General features: G+C 53.2%; 2 protein-coding genes across 2 annotated transcripts; both read left to right on the plus strand.

The window, feature by feature from the left end:
• The first annotated feature begins 2,463 nt into the window (after positions 1–2,463).
• Positions 2,464–9,389, plus strand: RPUSD4 (RNA pseudouridine synthase D4). The gene is made up of 6 exons (XM_078608007.1): positions 2,464–2,974; positions 4,123–4,385; positions 4,856–4,981; positions 6,634–7,087; positions 7,463–7,709; positions 8,005–9,389. Exons 1-6 carry the CDS (start codon positions 2,905–2,907, stop codon positions 8,210–8,212), a joined length of 1,368 nt encoding a protein of 455 aa, XP_078464133.1. The 5' UTR covers positions 2,464–2,904; the 3' UTR covers positions 8,213–9,389.
• Positions 9,390–11,579: 2,190 nt separating this feature from the next.
• Positions 11,580–27,222, plus strand: TBRG1 (transforming growth factor beta regulator 1). Its single transcript, XM_078607980.1, is given in 17 exon segments — positions 11,580–11,745; positions 13,002–13,187; positions 13,736–13,828; positions 13,830–13,921; positions 14,094–14,151; positions 14,903–14,985; positions 15,144–15,180; positions 15,601–15,663; positions 16,977–17,435; positions 17,917–17,987; positions 19,127–19,392; positions 20,784–20,926; positions 21,807–21,953; positions 22,485–22,582; positions 23,085–23,195; positions 24,299–24,438; positions 26,113–27,222. Coding segments are annotated over 16 exon segments (2,046 nt in total). The 5' UTR covers positions 11,580–11,745; positions 13,002–13,094; the 3' UTR covers positions 26,205–27,222.
• The last annotated feature ends 511 nt before the right edge of the window (positions 27,223–27,733 follow it).

The raw sequence follows: 27,733 nt of genomic DNA on the forward strand, positions 1-27,733 counted from the left end.
GGGGTAACGGGTGGGGGGAGGGGGGTTAACGGGTGGGGGGAGGGGGTTAACGGGTGGGGGGAGGGGGGTTAACGGGTGGGGGGAGGGGGGTAACGGGTGGGGAGAGGGAGGTTAACGGGTGGGGGGAGGGGGGTTAACGGGTGGGGGGAGGGGGTTAACGGGTGGAGGGAGGGGGTTAACGGGTGGGGGGAGGGGGGGGTAACGGGTGGAGGGAGGGGGTTAACGGGTGGGGGGAGGGGGGGTAACGGGTGGGGGGAGGGGGGGTAACGGGTGAGGGGAGGGGGTTAACGGGTGGGGGGAGGGGGGTTAACGGGTGGGGGGGAGGGGGGTAACGGGTGGGGGGAGGGGAGTTAATGGGTGGGGGGAGGGGGGTAACGGGTGGGGGGAGGGGGGTTAACGGGTGGGGGAGGGGGGGTTAACGGGTGGGGGGAGGGGGGTTAACGGGTGGGGGAGGGGAGTTAACGGGTGGGGGGGAGGGGGGTAACGGGTGGGGGGAGGGGGGTAACGGGTGGGGGGAGGGGAGTTAATGGGTGGGGGGAGGGGGGTAACGGGTGGGGGGCAGTGCAGTAGAATAACACCCGGAGGGGCGATTATAAAGATGATGACGATGATGGCGGTGGTGGTGATGGTGGTCATGATGATGGTGGTGATAATGGCCCCGCGATCCTGGCGCCTGGTCCAGTTGCTTCTGGACGCAGCGGGAAAGGAAGCCACCGGACACCACGACGCGAACCACAACTCAATCAACGGGGGGAGGGGGTGCTATGGTGGTCCGGACGACGTCCGACGTTTCAGCCCATTCCCTGAAGAGAAATTTCCAAGCACGTGGGGCAAACAACCCGCAACGCGCAATGCCAGAGGATTTGAATTTGAATTGGATTCGCATTGTACCACCAAAATACAGTAAATATATACCGTCTACATACCGTATATATATACTATAGAGACTTCAATCTGCTTGAATGTTACTCTTAGTTCTTTCATTTTTACCTACGTGACTTTACCGAAAGAACTAAGAGTATGAATCCTTGCAGTCACGAAAGCTTCAATTGCTTGAATGTCGCTCTGCTGAGCGATTTGCGGCTTTGTTTCTGCTCTGTGTAGGCGCCGAGACAATGCTCCGCGTGTATCTCGCGGGCTTCATTCCCGTGCCGTCTCCTCGACCCCAGCTCGCCACGTCAATTCCACATTCCCTGCCCTCCGTCATCGCCCGGCGTTCCTCTCTCGCTCGTTACGGCTTCTTACCGACCAACACCTCGCCCGCCCGCCGCTGCCTCGCAACATTTAGAAGTCATTAAAATCACTTGTTTTATTTTTACAATAACCACAAACTTAGCTGAGCCGGAAAGATAAGCCCTGTCATACTCGAGTAATTATAGTGGAGCAGTGGTGCCGTGGTTCGCTCGCTGTAGGATAATAACCATAGATGGCACAGTTCGGATGGGCTCCAGTGGGGAAAGTGGCGAGCCGAGTCCCACCCGAGTTTGACGCTTCAATAAGGACACGTTCCACTGTCACTGCCCTTCCAGCGTCCGTCTGTCACCCCTTGGATCAATCAGATTGCTCATTTTATAATTCTACGAAAATAAATCCGTGGCCATCAACCAATCGCAGCGAGTGACCGCCAGGTTCCTACTCGATTGAGTGACCGCACACTGCCCACACCAAGACGGACAGTACCTGTACCATGTACACCGTGTCTCCGCCTCCGTCGCTTGTGCCGAGACCATGGAGATTTGCAAAACAAAGCCAAATGAATGGAGATGTCCCTCGCGACACGCAGATATACTGAAGAGGTAGCAAACACGCGACCGGTCAGCCCGGGGTGGTCGCTCCGATTCAGTTTCAGTATATTTGGTATAGACCTGTGAGCCATTCGGCTCTTGAATCGGGTGCAACCGCAACAAAACAAAAAGATGAACAAGAAAACATCTTAAAGTGACTATGCGCAAACAGAAAAATCCAGGAAAAAACTGCAAAGAGATTCGCCGTCCCCTTGAGTCGGCTCTGCTGATGCCACGCGCGCCATCTTCACGTCACCCAGCACGCGGATCCAAAAGCGCAGAGCATCGCCTGTGACGTAGCACAGGGTCACACGCACCTCCACCAATCAGGGGCTCGCTGCGACGCGTGCACGCGCCGCGGCCTTCACTGCACTGGGGGACACGGACAGACGCCTCGGCGATGGACTGTCAGCTCGTCGTGTCCACGCCATTATTATTTACATGGCCAGTGAGAGTGGATTACTCAATAATCACACTCATGTCCAGTGGTTATCGCATCATTCACTGTTTATTGGCCCCACAGAGAAACTGAAACCCCTAAAGGCACGACGACCCCACGTGGTCACCTACGAGGGACGCCCGCGGGACAACTCGCCACTCGACCGCCTCCAACTCCCCGTGGCGCTGCACCAGCGCCCCCCCGTGGCCACGGCTGGGTGGTGGGGAGGCTCCTGATGTGGCGTGACACACGTGCTGGGTGTCATTGCCTTCGCTCAAGCACACAGACGCACCGCACCACGCCGAACAGGACACGCACCACATGTCGCCATCACTTCCTTCCTTCTGCCAGTCTCCGCAGCTGTCGCACGGTCGACAGCGACCTAGCAAGGTACCGCGCTTACAGTCCCATCGAATGAGGTGAAATATTTTAATAAAAATCACAGCAATACTCAACAAGACATTTCCGTAGTCACCGGACCCGCGCGGGGTAGCGCCCCCTACCGGCCAGGGTCGCGTTCTCCCCGGCGCAGGTGGCCAGGAAAGGCCGAGGGCTGCACAGGCCGCGTCCGGTGGCCTCGTCTCCCACCCTCGGCACGGCTCCTGCCGCCTGAGTTCGACCCCAACCCCCGCGTCTCCCACCCTCGGCACGACCCCAACCCCCGCGTCTCCCACCCTCGCCATGGCTCTGCTCCGCTGGGCGGGCTGCTGGACCTGCGGCCTTGTGGCGAGCAGCGTCGGCCCGGGGTTCGGTGAGTGCCAAGGCCCCGCGCAGTGGCCGAGGTCACCCATCGTGGTGGATGAAGCTGCCTTCATTTGCAGCGGCACAACGGCAACAACACCCTCAACGCATTCACCAATGACACCGCGGCTGTATCATGGCATATACTGTACTGTGTGTATACAGTAATGGGCGACGTTTCGGGCGACGGCTCTGCGCGTGAGTGTGTTGTTTGGCTGGGTGTGATTCACGGTTTGCATACTCACACCGTGTCATTTGTAAATTCTACACGTGCGTGCGTGCCTGTACACGCACGCACGTGTCATTGGTCACCTCGTGGTGCCCTTATAAAACTCAACGTTTCACCTACTCACGCCGGCTTGTGCCCGCCCTCACAGTCGGGAATATTTGCGGAATACACCACGCCGCCGTTGACCCTGGCCATTGACCGAGCAACCCAACGTTCCTACCAGCTCCCTCCGCAGGAATGTGTTACTTTTCCGGCGTGCACTATTCTGTGCATCACTTACATGTTTCCGTACTGTGTTTATGCTGTGGTCTGCCACAGTTGCTATTTAAAAGTACGATGTTGGCCCTCAGTAAGTTCAAAGGTTATCCTCCACCCGTGATCAGGATCTCCAGAGTTCGGATCTCTGCACCCATGCCTTTCGTGGGCTCTAAGGGTCAAGTTTTGCTGCTTCACCTCATGCACGTGAACCACTCCCATCGCTCCATCTCCACCCTGTGGCTGTCATATTCGATAATAATGGTCTTTACCATTTATAAATGTAACGCAAGATGGTAATTTGCATCGTCCTGGAGAATATAAGAAGCAAAATGAACAGACAATAACACATGCCTCACACATCGGAACCTGTTACGTAAAAAGAAAAATTAACACATCCCATCAGTTCTAGATTTGAAGCTTTCGTGACTGCAAGGATTCATACTCTTTGGTTCTTCGGTAAAGTCACGTAGGTAAAACAATCAATAAAATAAATGAAAACAACTAAATTAAATCACGACGTTTCGGAGGCAACACAAGCTTCCTTCATCAGGTGTAAACATCCCATGAGGCTCGTGGCCTTCTGGATGCACACACATATGGAGGAACAGGTACACGAAGGAGGCATTTTATCTGCTTGTTTAAATGTGATGTCTCCTTTCACCCTCCATCAGCATGCCCAGTGAGGAGGGCTGCTCCTGCCCTGGGCCCGTGGGCCCCGTTCGCGTCGCAAGCGGCGACCTCCCGCTACAGGACACGCCAGGCCCCGCAGGCCCCGCACGCCCAGGATTCGGCAGGAGCAGCGGGCGGCACTCGGCAACGCGCAGAGGGGGGAGGTGGAGAGGGGAGGCTCACGGCAGCGGAACTCCTGGAGAAGATGAGGTCTCGGGGAGATGCAAAGCCAGCTCGTGGCAGCCGGAGTCGCACCAAGCATCAGGTTTCCATTTCACTGTTTGTGTCTTTCTATGATAGATTAGCTAAAGGGTTATAATTAAAGAGGAATGAATAACCGGCTGCAAAACAACCGTCCATCACAATGTTTTCGTCGATAAATTGACTTAATGAACTATTGGATAGACACTAATATGACTTGTACAGTCATTATCACCCTCGATCAATCCACTGTTGAATGAAGGCCTCCCAAAGCCACCACCCTTTCATGTAGCAATTCATCTGGCACCTGCACACGAGCTGATTGCATCACTGTGGTCCGTGGGCCCAGTGCAGTTGCACTGCCTGCATACTCGAGCTACACCACTGTCCTCCTAACTCCAACTCTAACAACAGCAGATTGTTGGTAGATCACTAACAAGAAGACTACCCGACAGCCTCGCCTTGAGCGGATGCACATCATGTCAATGTGTGCTTTCCCTGCTATTTCCTCCCACCCTCCTCATTGCTGAGCAGGCTGCAGACCCCGATGACCCCGTGAAGAGGCAGGCGCAGCACTTGAAGAAGCAGACGACCTTACTGCAGCACGTACATCCCACGGTGCTGGCAAAAGCACTGCTCAAGAATGTGATCCACCAGCAGGTGGGTGAGGGTGGATGGCATCTGCTTCTTCACCACCTCTTTCATCATTATCGAAATGACTTTTTATATTTTTACTGTGCTTCGTGTGTCATTACATCTCAATACATATGCTATTTTTTTTACATTTGAACCAAAAAACCACTGATCTATAAACACAATAACAAACCAAATCTACTGTACAAATAAACATACACTCGCTCACCGGTGGTCTGTCATCTCCTTATCACTCCGCTGTTGCTACTACCATAGTTACTGTTCCCATTAACTTCCTTCGTTGGTTCCTTCACCCATATTGAGGACTGTCTACCAGACAGACTGTTTCTCTCATAGACGCTGTTCAGCCACCATACTGGACGACAAAACACTTCTCTGTCTGCTTCTTTCCTCGCACTGCACCACATCGGAATTCCCTTCCATCGTCTCTCTCCCAAGTTCTTACAACCTTGCTCATTTCAAGAAACGTAATAATTAATTATAATTATCCATCAATTACACCTTCTGTTCGTTGCTTGCCACTTTATGTTTTGGGCCTTTGAGCCTGTATTCAACACAAGCTGAAATGCCCAAAATAAGTATGAATTATTAATCTGTGTATTCATTCAATGCACACGGCTAATTGTTCATAGCTAATTTTAAAGCTGCAACTAATTAGTTTGATCTGTAATTGATCCAAGCTCGTCGATGCAGCGATGGTCTGGCAGACCGTCCTTTTAACCTCGGTACCATTTAGCAAAGGCACACTCGACAGTTGTGATGTTGATGCAGGGCACCTGAAGGACTTTGCTGTCTGTTCGTGAACCTGAGAGTGCTCTCAGAGATGTGCAGCTGCGACAAGTAGATACATAGGATGGTCTGAGGTGTGTTGGTTAGTATTTTGGCCAGAGTGCTCCACCATTAGATGTGTGTCGGGGGCGTGTTGGCTAGGGGCCAGAGTGCACCGTGACGAGAGAACACGGTTTAGCACTTAAGTTACTTGCCCGTCGTCTGTTCATATAACCGAGAAGTTGAAATGGGCATAAATTATTTAATGGTCATTAATTATTTTCGAGTTTTTCTGTTATATTTCACCATTGTGCAATTCAGGATTGTACAATTTACTTCCGAGACCAGTTGCTATCCCAGTGCTCAGGTCGATAACATATTTGAACTAATTATTTATTTGCTAATGTTCTTGGCTTTATATTACGTGTAGTTACACCATCAAATGTTATAATTACTGGGTTGCATTACTTTTATGTAGCGATGCATTTGTAACATCAGTCATGATGAGTTCACTGCAGCATGAAGGACTCCCACATTTTCCTCAAATCTAATGATCTGCCTAGCACCTGCACATGACCTAGTTTCATTGCTCCATCTGCTTGGTGAACGTCCTCTCATATCCATTCCCATTCCTTGGTCGCCATTGTCTTTATTCTTCGGCCATCATTCTTTCCAGCAATGTGTCCTGCCCATACCCTGATTGTTGTGCCACGTGCTCTGCTTTGTTATCATTCTGTTCCTAATAATCTTTCATTGTTGTGTCTATATTCCCCTCTGCAAGTGAATGAAAATGCAATGATGCAATTATTTGTTTTCAAATCTGTTCATTGAATCGCCGTTGACCGGCCGGTTACCTTTAACGATGAACCTCTCACGCCGCCACCCCTCAGCGGGAGCTGATCGTTGTCAACAAACCGTACGGCATCCCCGTGCACGGAGGTCCCGGGGTGGGCGGCAACAACGTGGCGGCCGTGCTGCCCGTGCTGGAGCAGCTGTTAGATGGTCACCCCTCTCGCCACCGTCACCGCCGCAAAAACACCACGGCCGGCGACGACGCCACCGCATCAAAACTCTACCTGTGCCACCGGCTGGACCGCGACACGACGGGAGCGCTGGTGTTGGCCCGGAACGCCGAGGCAGCCGACGCCGTGGCCTCGCTGCTCAGGGAGCGGCGCGCCGAGCGCACCTACTGGGCCGTAACGGTGGGGGTGCCGCAGCCCGCCCGGGGCGTCGTAGACCTGCCCGTGGGCGAGCGCAAGCACGAGGGGCCCGACGGAGTCACCTACCGCATGGCCGTCATGCCGAGGTTCCACTACGTCGACGCCAGCAATGCCCTCGTGAGAAGTGAGTACTCGTCTTCTCTCTTTTTGTCATTCGTTACATAGAGACACGGGTGGGGAACGTTCGGAAACTAGTCATATTATGTAGGGCTGGCCCCGCTGAGGTACAAAAAACCAGGACACATGTACATATAAATTTAACACTACCAGAAGAAGGGATAACTACATGTAAATGCTTTGTGTTCAGTGGTATTTTATTACACAACTTACAGAAACCGGGGCATTTAATTTCTTGAGAAGATTTACAGATCTCGCCACCTGTACCCATGTGTGTCTTTATGTATTTCACCCCCTGTACCCATGTGTATATGTGTACGCGCGTGCATCTCTCGGCCTGTACCCGTACCCGTACCCGTGTGTGTTTGTGTGCGTCTCTCAGGGCGACTGCCACGGGGAGCCCGGACGGCCGTGACGCAGTACCGCGTGTTGGCGGAGGGCGCGGGAGGCCGCAGTGCGCTGGTGGAGCTGAGACCTCTCACGGGACACAAGCACCAGCTACGCGTGCACCTGGCGCTCGGGCTCGGCACCCCGGCACTCGGAGACCACAAGTACTCGCCAAGGCGCCAGGGCCAGGGACTCGTGCCGCAGCGGCTGTCGCCAGCACTTCTGCGCAAGCTCGGACTCGCGTGAGGATCACCTCTTGATTCACCACCACACAGATTCGATTCGCGGTCACCATTCAGGGGCTGCGAATTGACTCCAGAATCAAGTCGTTTGTTTTTATCCTGAAACCCTCCATCACCCAACATAGGCAAGCAAATTCAAGTGCCGCTTGTCCAAGCGTTTAATATTCCGATTATCTTTTCAGCCCACTGGTAAGTTGAAGAACAATTCGTGCCACCAAATTCAGCAATTGGATATCTTCTTACTGACCCCTTCCTCACCGCGCATCTCCCTCCGTCTCCTCTCCGCGTGTCGCAGGAGGAGTGGGCAGGAGCGGCCGGCGGCAGGAGCCGCGCGCCGCGTGCCCCTGCACCTCCACGCGTGCCGCCTGGTGCTGCCGGGCCTTGGCCACGGCAGAGATCCCCTCGTGGTTCAGTGCCGCCCCCCGAAGCTCTTCATGCAGAGCCTCAAGAAGCTGGGCATCCAGCTCCCTGAGGCGGAGGAACAGGAGGAGACCTCCCAGTAGGGCCCCCCCCCCCCCCCCACAGTGCCCTCAGCACAAGTGGAGATACTGATGTCGGCTTGGGGTGGTGCATCCAGTTCCTAGCGCTCCGTACAGAATTACAGAGTAAAGCAGTCAGGATGGTGGATGATCCAGCACCTACTGGTTCACTCTATTTTCACTCTTACTGCAGTCTCTCTGCTATTGCTACTAGCCTCATCCTATTGTCGTATACTCCACTCAGTGATTCCTCCACCCATGCTGAGGACTAAAAGGTTGTATTTAGTTTTACACACACTGTGTTCACCACATAGCAGGTAATAATAACACACCAACCCGCTCACCCACACAGCAATTCACCCTCCCATAGGCTCTTTTCCCAAGTTCTTACAATCTTGCCCAGTTAAATAAACGTATTAAACCTTATCTATTATACCTTCAAATTGTGCTATCAGTTGTGGGACGCGTGGAGTTTTCGACCTTTGGGCCTGCGCTCGGCCACCGTGACTAAAACATCGTCCTGCCTGCATGGTCAAGTTGTGATCTCTTGCCAGGTGGTCGGGTGACTTGGGGGCCAGGGCGTGGCATCGGTAGTAGGGTGCGGAATGTTACATTCTTCTCAGTTGACTGGTGTAATGAGGACGAGTCCTCCACAAGAGCCAGCCAGCAGCTAAACAAACAGTCGTCATTATGGTTGCGGTGGCCGGATGGGTCAGAGGTCAGCACTGAGCCAGCAAACCCAAGAGCCTGGGTTCAAATCCACGATTTCAGCTGCCTGGAATGAAACCGATTTCTCAGGTGTAGCAAGTTGATATTATCAGCCCCATTAACCAATGATTTATACAGTCCCATTTGAGAAACATATTGGCTGAATTTCTGCTATGGAAATTGTAAAATAAATCTCTCATTTAACAATCATTTCCCAGGAGCAGAGTGTGAAAAAAGGGTGCCTCCTCGTGTGTGGATACCAGGGTCTTAAGGGGATCTTGAAAGTATGCCGAGCAAATGTTTTTTAACCCATTCTCTTGAACTGGGTGACGCACTGCTCACTGTGAAAATTCCAAGCGGATATTCCGCCCCATGACATGCTGCCCGTAGCACATTTGTAATTATATTGCGAAGAATAGACTTGTGCGTTCTGTTCATGGCGTCGTCGTGTTTACTATGCAAAAAATAAAACTTTATACTTGAAGCTCGTGAACGGCTGTGTTTGGAGTTGTTTGATGGAGTCTGTGGGAACTGAAGTTGATTCAGGTCCCTCCACGATTGGAAAAATACATTCATGTGGTGTGCAAAAGGCCCATTGCCCGAAACGTCACCTGATACTTTCCTTTTAAGGCCACACTGGTATTGACAAATGTGTTGAGTTTTCTTTTGGTTGGAGCGATGGCACCGCGTGTGGTGACTATCAGTCGTCAGCCATAATCTATCCACTGCTGGATGAACATTATTCGTAGGCGTGTCAAGGCTCTGCACTGAAATTGCGTTTTCCACATCTGAATATTTGTATCTGTAAATGGATCAACTATAAGTTGATCCCTCAACCTGACCCAAGGCCGACTGCAATCAGTGACATCTCTCCGGGAGGAATCCGATGGGCTTTGAAGCTCTTTCACAGATTTCCAGTGGGGGCGGGTTAGAACGTCACAACAACAACACTACAGACAACAACACTACAAACACAACAACAACAACACTACATACACAACAACAACACTTCAAACACTACATACACAACAACAACACTACATAAACAACAACACTACAAACACTACATACACAACAACAACACTACAGACAACAACACTACATACACAACAACAACACTACAGACACAACAACAACACTTCAAACACTACATACACAACAACACTTCAAACACTACATACACAACAACACTACATAAACAACAACACTACAAACACTACATACACAACAACAACAACACTACAGACACAACAACAACACTTCAAACACTACATACACAACAACAACACTACATAAACAACAACACTACAAACACTACATACACAACAACAACAACACTACATACACAACAACAACACTTCAAACACTACATACACAACAACAACACTACATAAACAACAACACTACAAACACTACATACACAACAACAACACTACAGACAACAACACTACATACACAACAACAACACTACAGACACAACAACAACACTTCAAACACTACATACACAACAACACTTCAAACACTACATACACAACAACAACACTACATAAACAACAACACTACAAACACTACATACACAACAACAACACTACAGACACAACAACAACACTTCAAACACTACATACACAACAACAACAACACTACATACACAACAACAACAACACTGCAAACACTACATACACTACAAACACACGCAAGGTAAACATCACGTAAAGATGCTGTACTAGTAACGAATTGACATGTTCTGTTTACGTGACAAACCTTACCAATTGGCTGTATCGGGTGGTGGCGGGATTAACGACACGTTTATATTTACGCAATCTCACCCCAATAAAAACCTCTTATGGGTGATGATATTGGTCCAGAAAGCCGGCCACGTGTTTAACTTAAGAATGCAGTCTACACAAATACTGCTACACAGTTTACTTTATCTTACTAGGTAAGGCCCACTGGATAATATTCCCCCCTTTAGCTTTTTTCGCACTTTAATTGCCAACACCGAGGGATGAGGAGGAGGGGGGAGTGAGCAAATGTTCACTGCGTGAACTCTACGGAGTCGCTGCGCTGGAAAGTAAAACGCCACTTTAATAATTAAATAAGTCGCCGCGAGAGCCGCCGAGGCGCCGTAGCGGTGACGTAGCGGTGACGCGTCACTCACCGCGCCGGCCGCGTCCCTTCCTCGCCGTAGCTGCTGCAGCTGCTGGTGGTGCTGGTGGTGGTTGTTGTGGTGGTGCTGGTGGTGGTGCTGGTAGTTGTTGTGCTGGTGGTTGTTGTGGTGGTGGTGGTGGTGGTTGTTGTGGTGGTTGTTGTGGTGGTGGTGGTGGTGGTTGTTCTGGTGGTGGTGGTTGTTGTGGTGGTGGTGGTGGTTGTTGTGGTGGTGCTGCTGGTGGTGCTGCTGGTGGTGCTGCTGCTGCTGCTGGTGGTGCTGCTGGTGGTGCTGCTGGTGGTTGTTGTGGTGGTGGTGCTGCTGGTGGTGGTGGTGCTGGTGGTGCTGGTGGTGGTGCTGGTGGTGCTGCTGGTGGTTGTTGTTGTGGTGGTGGTGCTGCTGGTGGTGGTGCTGCTGGTGGTTGTTGTTGTGGTGGTGGTGGTGCTGGTGGTTGTTGTTGTGGTGGTGGTGCTGCTGGTGGTGCTGGTGGTGGTGGTGGTGCTGCAGCAGCTGCTGGTTGTGGTGGTGGTGGAGGTGCTGCTGGTGGTGCTGCTGGTGGTGGTGGAGGTGCTGGTGGTGGTGGTGGAGGTGCTGGTGGTGGTGCTGGTGGTGGTGCTGGTGGTGGTGGTTGGAGTCGTCCGAGTCGTTAATGGAGTAAAGTTGGCCCGATCAAGTTTGACGCTCGACGCCTAAACAATCGATGGTACATCAAGGCGACCCTCCCCCGTCTGCAAGCAGAGAGCGAGAGAGCGAGCGAGGCAGAGAGACGGATGCGGGGCTCGGGCCTTGGCGACTCGGGAGGGGATCGGGGTCCCTGGTCCCCTTCCCTCCTCCCTCGTCCCGAGGTCATCGGTTCCCTCCCGACTGGGAGCCACCACCCCCAGCAGAGTCTCTGCTTCCCTATCCCCTCTCTAGAATCAGGATCCATGTCTCTGCTTCCCTATCCCCTCTCTAGAATCAGGATCCATGTTGCTCTACTACCTACCCCGACTCGGGGTCCCCTCTCTCCTAGGACCCCGGTCAGGGACTTGCCTCACCCTAACCTCGTGGCATTGGCCCCTCTCTCCCAAGACATGTGTTCCTTATCCCCTTTCTCTGGGTTCCCAATCCCCTCTCTCAGTATACACAAATACGACTACTCTCTCCTGCTACCCCGGTCTCTAATACAGTACCGGGCTCTCTGCTCCCCTATCCCAACCCCTGCCCTTTAACCCCCTCTCTATGGTCTCCTGATTGCCTCTCTGCCTTCTCAGAGGCAATTAGCAGAGGACAGTATAGGAATGGATTCTTGAATCTGTCTGTGTGGAGCTCTGAGTGTTTCCCCCTTGTTGTTGTGCGTGGTGGGTGTTTCTCTTGGGCCCCAGTTTCCGCACACATGTCACGTTTAAAGGAATTGGCTGCACATCTGGACAGGGCTTGAAGGGCGATCAATCTACAGACAGGTAGTGAGTGATGGGGCCTGCGGGGCTAGGTGGTGGTCAGTAGAGGGCAGTCCAGCAAAGCACGTGTGTACTGTACAGTACTTCTATGCTTCCACGTCTGTGATGTTGTTGCAATGACCACCGTGGTAAAGTATGGTCACGTGTAACTGGCCAAAGGTTCCCAGGAAGCATTGTGTCATGTGAATGACTCTTGTGACCCCTCTTTCCCTCAAATGGTCATTGGGTAATTTTGTATTTGCGCCAACCTCGTAGCGCAAGGCTGTCGTGAAGGTGCTACGTTACGCAGCCGGCCAGTAGGGGACACAGGTGAATTGACACGTACATTGACACATGGCCCACTTGAATAAATGTCACGTTATCTTTAACAGCCACTGCAGAGCAGACGACGCGTGGTATTGTGATTACGACACCTGCCGCATTAACCAAGGTGGCCTCTGGCCTCGAACCGCAAACCTCGGCGACGGGCGGCAAACACGCTCCCGCTCGGCCTTGTCACCGTCCATTCTTGTGTTCTCAGGTTCCAAGTACCTCGCTCCTGGCTCCGAGGGGACCCTGAGGGACCCCGGGAACCCCGTTGACGGGCGGTGGAGGTGGTGGAGCCGAGAGGACGATGCACAGCTCGCTGGAGTTTGAGACGGAGCCGGTGCGCAAGTCGCCCATGATTCACGGCAAGGAGCAGACACGAGCCTCCATGATGCAGATGGTGAGGGCTGCCTTCCTCACACCCGTGCATGCGTCTACATGGCCACTGTGCATGAGAATGGGGACTTCAATTTATCGTGATCATCATCTCTGAAATTCACAGCGCCTTGCGCCATTCTCACCTCAATCCTTCCAGTGCCCTGCTGCAGTCCAGCCAAGGGGATACCCATTGTGCTGCACCATATGTCACATCTTCAGTCCCACTGCACCAGCCAATCACCTTCCAGGAAGATGACACCCATGCAACGTGATAACCATTAAGTCATTATTCGGTGCACTTGAGCCAGTGTGTTAATGTTGTAAATGTCAATAACGTTAATGCGATTGACTTTATTGATCATTAATGTAATTGATTATGAAATGTTATTGGTTACGGTCGAATTGTGAGCCATCAGGACCGCTCTTAAAATGTATCGTAACTTTCCGACGCCCATTGTAGTCGCTCATTTACTTGGAGTCATGAAAAAATCTTGTCTTGAACCAAATGTAAGACATTGCTACGATGTTGTCAGTCAATACGTACCCTGGCCCCTGGTCTCTTGTGTGCAGGCTTCCATGGGCAGCCACTCTCCCAGCAGCCCGCTGTCCCCGCTGGCCGAGGTGGCAGGTGCCGCCCCCCCCCCTGCTCGCCGTGCTGGAGCCGGGGGGGGACGCCGACCTCCCAGGGGGCCTCTCCCTCTTCCCCAGCCTTGACAGTGTGGCCGGCATGGCTGCCTCACACGAGCACGCCGACGGGTATGTGAGAGGGGGTCACAAGCTGCCCTACAGACACCCAGCTTGGCTCACAGACACCCGGCTTGGCTCACAGGCGCCTGGCCACACCTGTCTCGGTCCGCTACACTCAACCCGTAAGGCAGCACATAACCTGGCTAATCAGACCGCCCTTTGTGTGGTACGATGATGGCAGGGACCCTCCAAATGATCCGCCCGAGAAGACCAACATGACGTGGCTAGATGCGGCACAGGTGAGCGAGCAGCAGACCTCGTCCGTGACACCTCACGGTCGGCCTCCATTCCACCCACCTCAGTCCAGCTGCTGGGAACCCAGCAACACAACACAGGCACGGAAGCCACAATCTGATGCCACGTGGCAACCATCACCTGGCTGAACTAATCCTCACAATTCAAAGTCACTGTTTAGCATCATTGTGGTGAATATGAGCAACTAAATATGCAGACAATTCGTCTTTTTCATATTCTGGTATCGACATACAGTATCTAATCAGAAAAACTGTCAAAACCACTCCAGAGTTTGCTGTTCTTGAGCCAATGCTGTTTTAAAAATGCACACCCAGAAGGTCATGCGGGTGATGGGTTGTGTCAGTAATGCTTATCTGTTTTGTTAATCTTAACATAGACTTACTTTTGATGTTCGTGTAAAGTGTGTTTGTTCAACACACTTTACACTTGTGTGTTTATGTGTGTGTGTGCACTGTGCAAAGAACTTGGCGACACAGATTCGATTCCCACTCAAGGCCAACTCCAGTGACGAATGTTTGAACTGTCCTGGGTTTCCCCTATATCGACTCAGCCTCAAATGAGTACGTGGTGTGATGTGTAAACATCGCCACTGGGGAGACAAAGGCGGTCGGGCATGGTGCTGGCCACCCACCCCCTCGTGAACCGTTTTAGCCTTCATAGGTTCTACATGCAAACAGCACTTGCCCCAACAGTCTTTTAAGGCTATACGGTGGATCTTTGTCTTTGTTTGTACAGCTGGTGCTGGAAGAGGCTGGGAAGCCTCTGCACATCAAGGAAATCAAGCAGCGCGTGCTGGAGGCCGGCCTTGTGCAGTCCAGGTCTCACCACACCGATGCATCACAGCACAGCCACACATAGCAGCGCTGGTTCAGCCAACACGGCACGGCCACACAAATGTGTCTGTCTGTCTGGCCGTCTAAAATACAAACATATGCTCGTTAATTCGACTGTCTTTGTTTCACCCTCATTGCTACAGCTCAAAGTCAAGCCTGGAGGCAGTGATGTATAGAGAGGTGAGGAACACGCATGGTGGTTTTGGAAGTGGTGATCATTGCCGTCGGACATCTTTTACCTCTTTTCCACTGCAGAGCCCGACCCGTGCCGATAACGTCGCGTGCATTGAACTAGTCGCGTCGCATTTAGATGACGTGGTGGTGACGCTGCGTCCTCACAGTGTCCTGCTTGACGTCACATGCAATGAATGCGTCGTTGACCCCGCGCCTGGCCCAGCTTGGCTCCCAAACCGCACGATGAGGCCAGAGTTTCCATTGTTTCTGGCTCAGTTTGGAAAATTGGGGAAAAACACCAACCCCGTTCACTGAGGGCCCGGCGCTAGTGTGGCTCAGATGTGCTTGTGGACAAGGAGCCTTTGTTTCCCGCTGCCCGCAATGCTTGGTGAGCACCCCCTGTCTTCGCATGTCATCAAATTCCAGACACAGAAGGGAAGTCGAAGGTTCAAGCGGATCGAGAACAGGAACGGGGTCTTTGCGCTACTGGTGAGAACTGCTGCATAAAACCAGCACTGCTATCTTGTTATCGTTACACCTTTTTAGCTGTTTCAGGAAGGTTTTGCCAAGTTTTCACAGTAGCGGGAAATGATTGCCACGGTGTTTAATCCCAATTAAGTAATTACTCATTTATATTATAACTTATCATCATCAGTGGTGGAAATAGACCCGAATACGATGGTACACCGTACAGGCACTTCTCATTACATCAAAAACATATGCAAACTTTTCAGATTTGTTTTAATCGTATGCTGTTATGTTTTCTGAAAGTGAGAAAAGCAGTCAACATGGACGATAATTCACTAGCCTTTTGCCCGTCCAAGGACGGGTGTATTGCAGGAAATCTGAAACTTGCAAGCGAAAAGCAGAGCGCGACGTGATATTCACTGCATTAATGCGCGTGCAATTTGTAAGGGCACGGTGACACAGACCTATTTCATTTTAAATGTCTCAACAGCGTTGCAGAGATCGCGTGACGTGAGGGTTCTGCCTTTGTAGTGAGGGCTGTCAGTTGACGCCGAGGAGGGGGGAGGAGGCGCCTCGGCCCCCCATGTGGAGTGACGTCACCCGCTCATTATTATTAATGAGGGGGGCTGGTCGACGTGGAGTGACGTCACTTGCGCATGATTATTAGTGAGGGGGGGAGTACTCCATATTGAGTGACGTCACTCGCTCATGATTGTGAATGAGGAGGGGTGGGGGGGGGTGTCCATGTGGAGGACGTCACCTGCTCAATAATATTAATGAGGGGGGCTGGTCGATGTGGAGTGACGTCACGAGCGTTAAGGACAGACATTCATGGGTGATTATAGTCGGTATACCAAGAACATAGAGTTACATTTTGACCATCGATCATAATTTATTATTGATACAAAATATTTGGTGGTGATAATGCATTGGCAGTGGTGCACACGCACAATTAACAACTCAACACAGCCGTCAATAACACTGGCCTTGAAAGGAAAAGTTTCCAATCGGTGATGTTTCAGGTAACAGGCCAGAGAGAGTGCATGAGGAGGGCTGGATGACCTAATATAATCTATAGAGTCACAGACAAACCGTTCTATAATCAAACGTGTATGACAAAATGAACTAATTTATAAGAAAGTGCAATTATTAAATATTGCTGGCACATTGCATTTTATGTCCAATTTAAAAACATCAGGAAACATTCTCAAATGTCAATCAGGCAGCCATGGTAGGGAGTCTCCAACACCTTCTCCACTCTGCCTCTCTGGCCTATGAAGAAGGCCGTTGCCTGCGTCGTACCGTACCCCGGCGTGAATGTGCAACCGCCCCAGACGCAAGCCGAGCGGCAGCAGCAGCTCCTGCACTGCTACTCCGCCACCGCCGCCACGAGCGCCGGCAGGGCCTTCGCCCTTCCCTCGCACCGCGCCTCGTCCCCCTCCACGGCGCCGGCCCGCCTGGCCCAAGCCTCGCCGGCACCCAACCCCCGCGGGGCGCCGTCCCCATCGGCCTCCGCGTCGGCGTGCGTGACCGGCGGCGCCGGCGCAGTGGCGGTCTCGTCGTCCTCTCCTCGCGTGGCGCTGTCTCCCGGCCGAGGCCTGGGCGGGCCGCCCCCCCTGGGCGGCGCGCGGGCTCCGCCGGGGGGAGGGAGCGGAGGGGGCGCGGGGCTGGGGGCCGGCGCGGCGGCGTCTCGGCGCAGCAAGGCGCGCCGGCTGGCGCGACGGAACGCCGTGAGCGAGCGCTACCGCATCAAGTACCAGCGCCTACGCCGCCTCGTGCGCACCACCATCTTCGTGAGTTGCTTGGCCCGGGATAAACGAATGCCGGCGCCGGGCACCAGATCGGTGTTCGACCTGTATCTTAACTCGCTTTACAGGCACGTCGGGTATGTTTAATTCACGTGGGTGGGGTGGGAGTAAGGTAAACTCATGTTGTGTGTCCGGGCTCGTGGGGAGGAGCGGTGTGTATGTTTGTGTGCATGCTTGTGTGGGAAGGTGGTAGTGTAGTGGTTTGCACGGTATGCTGCTAACCCCGCAACCCAAGTTCAATTTCCGACCGTCACCAGTGACTAATATCTAAACTAGTCCTCGGTCCAATCTCGGAAAATCTGGTGCAGGGTGTAAACATCAGCATTGGAAGACAAAGGCAGCTGAGCGTGGTGCTGGCCACAACACCACCACGTCTACTGTGCCGGCCTTCGTAGGCGCTCATTGACAGTACTGGCGCCAATGGCTTGTGGGCACTACATGGGGCGATCTTTGTGCGCTTGTGTAGGAGAACGCGGCACTGTGTGACGAACTGGCGCGGGTGGAGGGATGCCTCGCTGGAGCCAAGGAGCAGAGGAGGTGCCGCTCGTGCCCACACACGCACACATCACTCGGCGCCAGCTGATCGGCCCAGGCACACACGTGGGCAGCAGTTGCATGAGCGAGTTTCAGCCGCAACGCGTTCACCGCACGTTGCAGAGGTTCACTGTTCAAATCCAGCAGGCCACCCTGGTAGTTACCGTGGTGTTTATCCACCATTTACGAAACGTCGACGTTCCTGGGACACCATTGTAAATGAGTCGGCCATTGTGTGGCGGCGTCCTGGTCCAAATTTTCAAATCTTAGCCGCCAATTACTCAATTGGGAATACACAAATCAGCAATTATTGCTCCCTACCAGACAGCGCTGCCTTTTCCCCACACGTAGACTTTGCATGCGGGTCAACCTCGCACATTACTGTTCAGTTTTGCAGAACTGTAAACGGGTGTTGCAGGTGGTGTGGCATTGTCGGGAAGGATACTTAAGTTTTCAAATCATGATTATCAGATCATTTGAGCATTGAGGCAGTTGTGCTGGTCTTCCGTTTACAGCCCTGAGCCAGTGGTGGAAATTACACATTCCTATGGTGGGGGCGAGTCTTTCCATACAAAAGTCACTGTTGATTTCCCCACAAGGTGGTGCTCTTATCGATCCTGGAGAGATGATGAGCCCAGTCAAATCCCCAAGCAGGAATTGAACTTGCTACCTTCCTACTGCAAGCCGCTCACTCTGCCACCGCTCTACTGCAGCTAGTCACAATTGTTCATCGACTGAAATTGATTCTTACGCTCAGAATAAATGAAGAGATGTGTGAGTGTAAGGGTGAATAATGTATTATTAATGCACATGGTGTCATGTTAAAAGTACATTTAGTCAAGCGAAGCAAACAAAACACAGTGGGAGTGGTGGTGCAGTGGGAGTGGTGGTGCGGTGGGAGTGGTGGTGTACTGTTAAATTGCAGCTCATGGCCAACATCAGTGACTAATATCTGAACCAGCCTTAAATAAGGTTCAGTGTGGAAAACCTCATTCGATGTGTCAAACAGAATTTGGAGACAAAGGCCGCCAGGCATGGTGCTGGCCACCCACCCGGTATTTTCCATGTCAGCCTTAATAGTTGCTCGCTAACAGCACTTTAACCCACGGCTACCTGGGGCATCTTTGTCTTTGTGAGTTTAGGGTGCTGCTGAAGCGCTTCCTGCAGTACCAGGCTCTGTATGAGGGCACCGACCCCGCAGCCTCGGCCTCCCCCACTGGGGTCACAGTGGGGGGCCTCGGGGCAGCCCCCCAATCTGCTCACTCGCCCCCCACGACCGCCGGGCTTCCCCCAAGTGTCGCTACGACGGCAGCCGTCGCCCCGGCGCTGGATGACCCCCCCGCGAAGAAACCCAAGCGGGTGAAGAAGGAGCGGACGAAGGAGAGGAGCAGGGAGGATGACGAGAAGGGTGAGCGTCCACTCGGCTCTTCATCCAAGATTAATCCTCTGCCTCCCAAGCCACGTGTGTCATTGGGGTTGTGTGATGATACTTCACCACACTGGTCGGGGTGTGTCTGCGAAGTGGGGTGATTGACACACGACCAGTTGAGATATCACTTTGCACTGATGTCAGATGTGACCAGGAATCGAAATTAGGTCGCCAGGTTTCGCAGAACGGTCAGAAATCCACTGCACCACCGATCCACCCCGAAACACCTCGTGCCGAGGAGATGGCTGGATACGGCCCGCGGCCTTGTTTTACACGGCCCGTGGCCACAAGAGACCTACCCCTTTTCTAAAGGGCCCACAAGCGATGTTGATCCAACGCTGCGAGCGTCTTATCGAGTGCTGGACAGGAATATTTTCAGACCTGGCAACGCAGTGTTTGTAAAGTTCACGCTGCACTCAGTCCTGGTTGCCACTGCAAGGACATGTTACAGGGACAAGTGAGTGAGGTGTGTTTGTTAATGTGTGGTTAACCACCAGAGGTAATTGCAAGTCCTATTTGCCCCATAGTAAGAAATCACAGCCTACACCTGTCATCGTGTAATTTTCAGCGAGCGAGCTGTCTGGTAACGGACCTTGAGAATGCTTGATCATTATTAGCATTGTCATTATTTCGTGTTATGTATCATAGAGTCTTGCCTCAAACTAAGACCTATATCTAGGAGAGAGTGGGCTTCCCTATAAACATCAGCATTGGTTTAAGTGAGCCTGACTGCTGGGGAGGCACTGAACGTCGAAACGGTGCAGAATTGTGCTTGTGTTGAACCATTGCTGCTGAAATGATGCACTCCGAGGAGGGAGTGTGGCTTATAGGTTGTTTCAGAATGTTTTTATTCCGCACCTCTGATTAGCATGGTTGGCTACGTACAATGCGAAAGAAGTTTACCATGCATATGTAGAGAGATTGATATATACGAAGGAGACGTGGCTTGCTTATTTTGTGAATTATTTTTTGTGCCTGACCCTGGGGCGGGGGGGGGGGTTTGATGCAATCTGCTGGCTGCACGGGGCCTGAAGGCCTCCGGGAGGGCGGCACGGAGGCCGGTGGAGCGGAGGTTTGCGTGGTGGCCGAGGCGAAGCCTTGCCAACTCTTGAGTTCAAAACAAACGTGACTTGTCATGGGTAGAAGAGAATCCCACGAGACCTGAAGAGTGGAGAGCTACATGTGAATTCATTGTGTTGGGCGGTGGATCATTATTATTGTGCAACTTACAAACAACTGGAGCTTTGAATGTCCTGGGAATACTGACATACTCCAGCTGCCTCAAAAATAGAACAATGCTTGGAAAACCAGGACGGGTGGTAACCGTGTCTCCCCTCTGCGTCTCTCTCATTGCGGCGGCCGTGATTCAGGCTCGAAGGGGAAGGCCTCGAAGCGGAGGAAGGGCGGCGAGGGCCCCACGCGCCGCCTCGTGCAGCCGATCCCGCTCGACCAAATGGGCCGGCCAATCTTCCCCATCGCGCTCGGAGACCTGACCATCTACAGCCTCGGAGAGGTGCGGCTGCCCGCAAGGCCACGTGGCTCACTTACGCCTACATTGCTTTGTTTTCTGGCTGTGCCGCATGTTGCTCGGCACGGGTGTCCGACGTTTTGTGCCACGTGCTTCGAGCTGCAAAGCCGAAGAAGCTCCCAGCACGTGTAGCGCACCGTCGGACATCGTGCCGAGTTAAACGCGGCACAACCCTCAAGCACGTCGGAAACTTACGCAACGCAACCGACAGTAGAACTGTTTCCAGCTGCATGCACTCGGATTGGAACAATTCAACAAGTGACGTTGACTTTATTTACGTAACTTTGTCCACAATTGTGCCCTGATTATGCTCGCATAGTCCAATCAGAAGTCCCGCAGAGCTGAGTGTTAAAAGAACGGCAGGCAGCAGCGAATACTCCAGAGCTTCCTCTTCTTCAAGCAAACTCCGTTCAAGACAGTAGCGGGCAGCACTATTCCACCAGCCCTGCCACGCAGTCATGTTCGTCATGTGACACTCATTACTTGAAATCACACAGATGGAATGTACACGAATGAAGTGGAGAACCAAATTTATTGTGATGGGTTTTTTGGGCAGCCATTGTTGACCTGGCTGTAGTGTTACTGTAGTGCTGTTTTGGCGAATGTTGTTCGTGTAATGTGTTTTTTTTTTATATATATATAGTGTTATTGTCGTGTCAGCAGAGTATTATTGTATTATTGGCGAATGTTATTAGCGTAGTGTTAAACCAGCATAGTGTTGGTCTAGTGCAGCGTTAGCTCGCGTTCTTAGCCTCGTATAATACCAGCAGAGTGTTGAGTGCAGCGATAGCTTGCGTAGTGTTGTTACATTGCCGGCGGGTTGGATTGTCGTGGTAGTGGACCTGCGTCTCCGTCGTGCTTGTAGATCGTCACAGACCGGCCGGGCTTCCACGACGAGAGCCACATCTACCCCGTGGGCTTCTGCAGCACGCGGACGGCGGGCAGCCTGCGCCACTGTGAGCTCACCTGCCTCTACACCTGCCAGATCAAGGACGGGGGCTTCGGGCCCCAGGTGAGGTGCACGCCGGCTTCTAAAGGGAGAGAGGCAAAAATGTTAACATTTAAGGTTTTATAACTCCGCGCCGCACAGCTTTCTTATATTCAGAGGTGCAGGAAACGACAGAGAAGCGTGAAGGCAGCCAGAACCCGGCGCCACGAAATATGTTGTGGCCCAAAAATCTTTGGCCAACTGTTGTCCGTGTGGGAGGAAACCGCAGTATCCGGAGAAAACCCACAGACTCTTGTGAAAGAGGGAACACTCAATCCCCATGCAATGGAAACAGAGATGACGCTACCTCCTGTACCATCACCTCCTGGTGAGCCATTGTTAGCTCGCGTTGTTAGCTTCGTCTTCTCTCCCGGTGACCCAGAGGTGGCGACTTTGTAAAGCGCCCTGCGGAGCCTTGACGAACAAGGATATTGTGACTGGTTATTCTGGTTGCTGCGGTTACTGTGGTTGTTGTGTGGGATGCACGTGCATGCTGACGTGTGTGGGTCGTGCCCCCCCCTGCTACCGCCCCCCCCATCGCCGGGCCGGCGTTAGTTCGAGATAGTGCCGGAGGACGACCCCCAAAACCCGATCGTGGCGTCGTCGGCGTCGGCGTGCTACGCGAACCTGATGAGAGCCACACTCGCCGCACGGTGACGATCACACGCACGCTGACCACACTTGTGTGCGTCAGTGAACACACACGCAACGAAGATTCCCCAAATATCCTGAACAGACTGTTGGGGCAAGTGCTGTTTGTGAGTAGAACCTATGAAGGTCGGCACGGCACACGAGGGGTGGGTGGCCAGCAACACTCCTGGCCACCTTTGTCTTCCCAGTGGCGATGTTTGCACACTGCACGGGGTACACATTTGAGGCTTAGTCAACCTAGGGGAGGCCCAGGACGGGCTCAGATAATCATCACTCGGGTTGGCTGTGAGCGGGAATCGACCTCGTATTGTGCTAACCACTACACTCCCCACTCACACACACTCGCTTACACACTCATGAACACTCACACGCTCATTTATGCATTCACTCGCACATACGAATGCCCGCTCACGCACATGCTGCCCCCTGGTCACGCGGCACGGAGCCCCTGCCCTCTCCTGCCATCTCACACCTGCCGTCCTTCACCCGTGCTCCCTGGGACAGAGGGAAGTCCGTTCCGGCCGTGAGCTCCTCCGGGCCGGAGTTCTTTGGCTTCTCTCACCCGTCCGTGCAGCACCTCATCCAGAGCTGCCCCGGCGCACGCAAGTGCAGCAGGTCAGAGGGATCGATCCCGCCCCCTCGCTCGCCGCTCCATTCCTCGTCTCGGCCACTTCCGAGTCTTTCCGCAGCGCGTCCTGCGCAAGCCCACTTAGCGTTGCTTGACTGACCGGTGCGGTGAGGTACGGTCATATATCTTTTCTCCCCCGGTGGTGGTGGTGCAACGTGAAATGCGGATCTGCGTGCCGCGGTAAACGTGTGCCCTGCTAGAGATGTGCCGAGACTCACGTGGATCAAGTCAGTGATGGAGAAACTTTGCAATCGGTAATGGTGACAGAACAAGTGAGAGAAAGTTGATACGGTGCCTAGGTTCATCATAATGGTCATGATTTGTTTTTGGTGGAGCCGTCCACATTTACGTCGAGGCTTTTCAGAACACTTTACATTTCATTGCAACACATTTTTAAACGGGCATCCCCCTAGTGGCAGCTATCCCTGTATGCCACAAGGTGACTCAGCACCTGACTTGCAAACGGCCATTAGTCTGCCGGTAGGGGCCATGATTACCACCTGGAATCCCAGTTGAGTGAATTGTTAACACGTTAAACAACAGCTGGGTATATATATATTGCCGCTCTAGCCATTATATCCTGAATTCATTCAGAGCTGGTTCTGGTAGCCTTTGTTCACATTATGATTTGTATCAAATGGAATGCTGTGATGTGGGGTGGAGTGGTGGCGCAGTAGTTAGCACAGCGAACCCAGCGACCAGAGTTCCACCGCATTTTGTGTCCGACGTTGCTTCCCCGAGGTCAGGCGTCGGCAACCTGCTGCTCCGGAGACGCATGCGGCGCTTCGTGACGAGACCATCTTCTCGTTTTCACACGGTGCATTGCGGCTCTTGAAATATGGAGTTGTTTCTGAATTCGAAAAAAATTTATCTTGTTGATATTTGTATTGCCGACCCCTGCCCGAGGTCAATATAGTCTGGTGCGGTGTGTAAACATCAGCACTTTGGGAGACAAGGACAGTTGGGCATGGTGCTGGCCACCCACACACGCGTCTGCAGTGCCAGCCCTCGGCTGCTCACTAACAGCACTTGCCCCAACAGTGTGTTAAGGTTGTACGGGGGTCTTTGTCTTCATGGCGTGTCAACGCAGCTATAAGTGGGTGCGGTTCGAGGTGTGTCGGGCGAGCCCGGGGGCTCGGAGCTCTGGAAGCAGCCGCCCGGCGGGGGGCATGCGGACCTTGGGGGTCCCCCCCCCACAGGAGAGGGAGGAGGGGGAGATCACCACTCCTGGTGAGCGCCCACGCATGAACCCCCGACACCACCACGACAAACGCACAAACACACCCACCCCCCCCACTCATCTGCAGTCGTGTTAATTCTGCTCTCTGGACTCTTCTCGCTCCAGCGAGCCATATGAGGGCTGGGCTGTGCTCTACTAATTACCGCTAAAATTAGTCCACTGATCGGGTAACGATCCAATCGAGTAATCGAAGCGGTGATGCGCGCACACACGCACACGCACACACACACGCACACACGCACACACACACACGCACACACACACACACGCACGCACACACACATACACACGAGTGGCCCGGCCAGCCCGGGGAGAAGTGGTCTTGATTGGGCACGGGGTGGGGGAGCACTCATCAATAAGGTTGAGGAGCACTGCCCTGGACCGAGATCTCTGATGTCGGCCTATCCCCGTCCATTCCCCCGGCACCACCTGCTGCTGCTGCTGCTGCTCAGTGGGTGCGAGCATGCGGCTTCACGTGAGCGCAGAGGACTCCATCAGCAGCCTGCGCTCGCTGCTGGCCACGGCGGGACACAGCACGGCCCTGCTGTGTAGTAAGCCATCTCACTCGCGCACACGCACTCACACTCGCCCGGCTCACTCACACTCAAACCCACTCATACATGTGAACTCACTGACTCACCCATCTCACTCACGCACACGCACTCACACTCGCCCGGCTCACACACACACACACACTCGCCCATTCATACTCTCGCATACACGCACTCGCACTCAAACCCACTCACACACGTGAACTCGCTGAATCACCCATCTCACTCGCATGCGCTCGCTGATCTCGCTCACACATGCTGTAAGCAAGCACCTCCGAAGGCTCCCATGGCACACGATGCGGTGGGTGGCCAACACCATGTCCAGCAGCCTTGGTCTCCCCAGTGCTGATGTTTTACACACCAAATCAGGCTCTTATTTATGGACGAGTTGACCGGTTAAGATATTCGACGCTGGTGTTGGCCATGAACGGGAATCGATGTCAAGTTCTGAGTACGGTGTATGCATCCGCTCCTGTATACATGCGGTGCATACACACGTACACACATATCACCATCATCATTATCAGCTATGTTCTTTCTTCCCGCTGCTGCACATGAGCCGATCTCATTGCTGCACCTCCCACCTTCGTCATCCTCTTGCGTGCAATCCATGCCCTGCCCGACACTCCCTTTCCTTGTCACTGTAATTCCTGATTTGTGTAAATTGTTCTCCAATCCATGTTCCTCAGGAAATTTAATTCCAAACATGCATTTATCTGTGGTCCATTGAGCACTGTTCAGTGTTTGTTTCAAGTTCTTTGAGTAGTGTCTGGGTCTCAAATCCATGTGTCATAGTGGGTAACGTGCACGGTGCACCGATTGAAAATGTTCCTCTTTTGGCAAATTGTTATGTTGATTTAACTCTCAAGTTCAATATTCACACGTGTAAATAAGTACACACACATGCAACTCCGATCATCGGGTTCGTAATGCAGTGTGCTAACCACTACTGCCGCTTCCCACCTACCACTCACCAAATTCAAAGATGCACTTTTCCAAATCCTCTGGCACCACAACACACTCGCACACAGTTGGACCCAGCCACCACACATCCCTGCACACGGGAAGTGTAAATATTCACACCCCCCCCCCGCCGTGTCACCCCTCCCCCAGTGACTCCCTCGAGCCAGCCCCCCCCCTCCCCCCAGCGCCACCCTCCCTCCTCCTCCCCTCGGGTCTTCACTCCGGCTAAGCCCAGCGAGTGAGCGGTCACCACGACGATGGTGAGTGGGTGACATCAACGCCCGCCTCGTCTGGACCCTCCTCCTCCTCACCTTGAGACTGGGGACGCATTTTTGTCAGAGGACTCGCTCACCCGGGAGACGCACCCACTCGCCGTCTCACCTGGGGGAGACGCACCCACTCGCCGTCTCACCTGGGGGAGACGCACCCACTCGCCGTCTCACCTGGGGGAGACGCACCCACTCGCTGTCTCACCTGGGGGAGACGCACCCACTCGCCGTCTCACCTGGGGGAGACGCACCCACTCGCCGTCTCACCTGGGGGAGACGCACCCACTCGCTGTCTCACCTGGGGGAGACGCACCCACTCGCCGTCTCACCTGGGGGAGACGCACCCACTCGCTGTCTCACCTGGGGGAGACGCACCCACTCGCCGTCTCACCTGGGGGAGACGCACCCACTCGCTGTCTCACCTGGGGGAGACGCACCCACTCGCTGTCTCACCTGGGGGAGACGCACCCACTCGCCGTCTCACCTGGGGGAGACGCACCCACTCGCTCGTCTCACTCGGAGGTGCACCTGGAGATGCACCTGGAGATGCCTCGCCCGGACACACGTCTTCATCCGTCTCACCTGGGAGACCCACCGGGAAGACCCACTCACCAGCTCCCTCTCCGCCTGCTACCTAGAGGACCCTCTCTCTGTACACCCCCCCGACACCCTCAGCATCTCAGGTTTCCATCTTGAAAGTTCTACACCGAGTCCCTATTACCCCCGTCCTGACAGCGCTCTGGACTCGTGCTGGTGAATGGGGTGAGGGACGGACACCCTGTGCACGCCGCATTGTCTTTTATTGCTGCGTACCGTGGGAAGCCGGCGCATGCACACGGCGCCGCTGCCGGGAGCGGAGCGGTGGCTGCGATCTCAGTTCCAGACGAGGGCTCGAGTGATGTTGCGCGGGCACCGGTGCTGTCGCGATACGATCGTTCACGATACCAAACTTCATGACATGACCATTACAATAAAAACAATTTAGAACGTACGCATTTCACAAAGTCAAATCTCCAGTCGGGACCGAGAGGTGCGCAGCCAGGCTCGGGTTCCTCGTACGCCAGAGGAAACGGAGGACCCCGGCCTTCATACGTCTCTGAATAGTGGCGCAGGACGAGACGCTGGTGCATGCGCGCAGTGGGGTGCCAGGACAGGGTCGTGGCTTGGGGGGCGGCGAGCGAGCGGAGGCCACCGTGGCAGGCGGTTGACCTGAGGCCTATGTTTCCCATAGCTCTGTAATGATTACTATGCTCATGTACCCAGGAATGCCTTGGGAGGAGGGTCCTGCCATGTTGTTGAGTGGGGGCGACGTTGCTATTTAAACCCATTTGAAGTTCATTTTTCAGCAATGGGATGTTTGTCCAATACGAGTTACATTCCAAGTTTTTTAGTTTGTATTTCAGTATTGTATTGTGTGCTTTGATGTACTTTAAGTATCCACAGATTACTTTAAGGTTCACTTCACGTAATCCTGCCACGAGTATTACAATCATTGCGACTTT

This window comes from Lampetra planeri, chromosome 29 (genome assembly GCF_965212315.1).
Source record: "Lampetra planeri chromosome 29, kcLamPlan1.2.h2, whole genome shotgun sequence".
Taxonomy (NCBI): domain Eukaryota; kingdom Metazoa; phylum Chordata; class Hyperoartia; order Petromyzontiformes; family Petromyzontidae; genus Lampetra; species Lampetra planeri.

Excerpts from the sequence above, each read along its gene's own strand:
- RPUSD4 (XM_078608007.1), top strand. The coding sequence starts at position 2,905 with ATGGCTCTGCTCCGCTGGGCGGGCTGCTGGACCTGCGGCCTTGTGGCG. Across the intron at positions 4,386-4,855 it reads GGAGTCGCACCAAGCATCAG|GCTGCAGACCCCGATGACCC; the intron begins GTTTCCATTTCA and ends ATTGCTGAGCAG. Across the intron at positions 4,982-6,633 it reads AGAATGTGATCCACCAGCAG|CGGGAGCTGATCGTTGTCAA; the intron begins GTGGGTGAGGGT and ends GCCACCCCTCAG.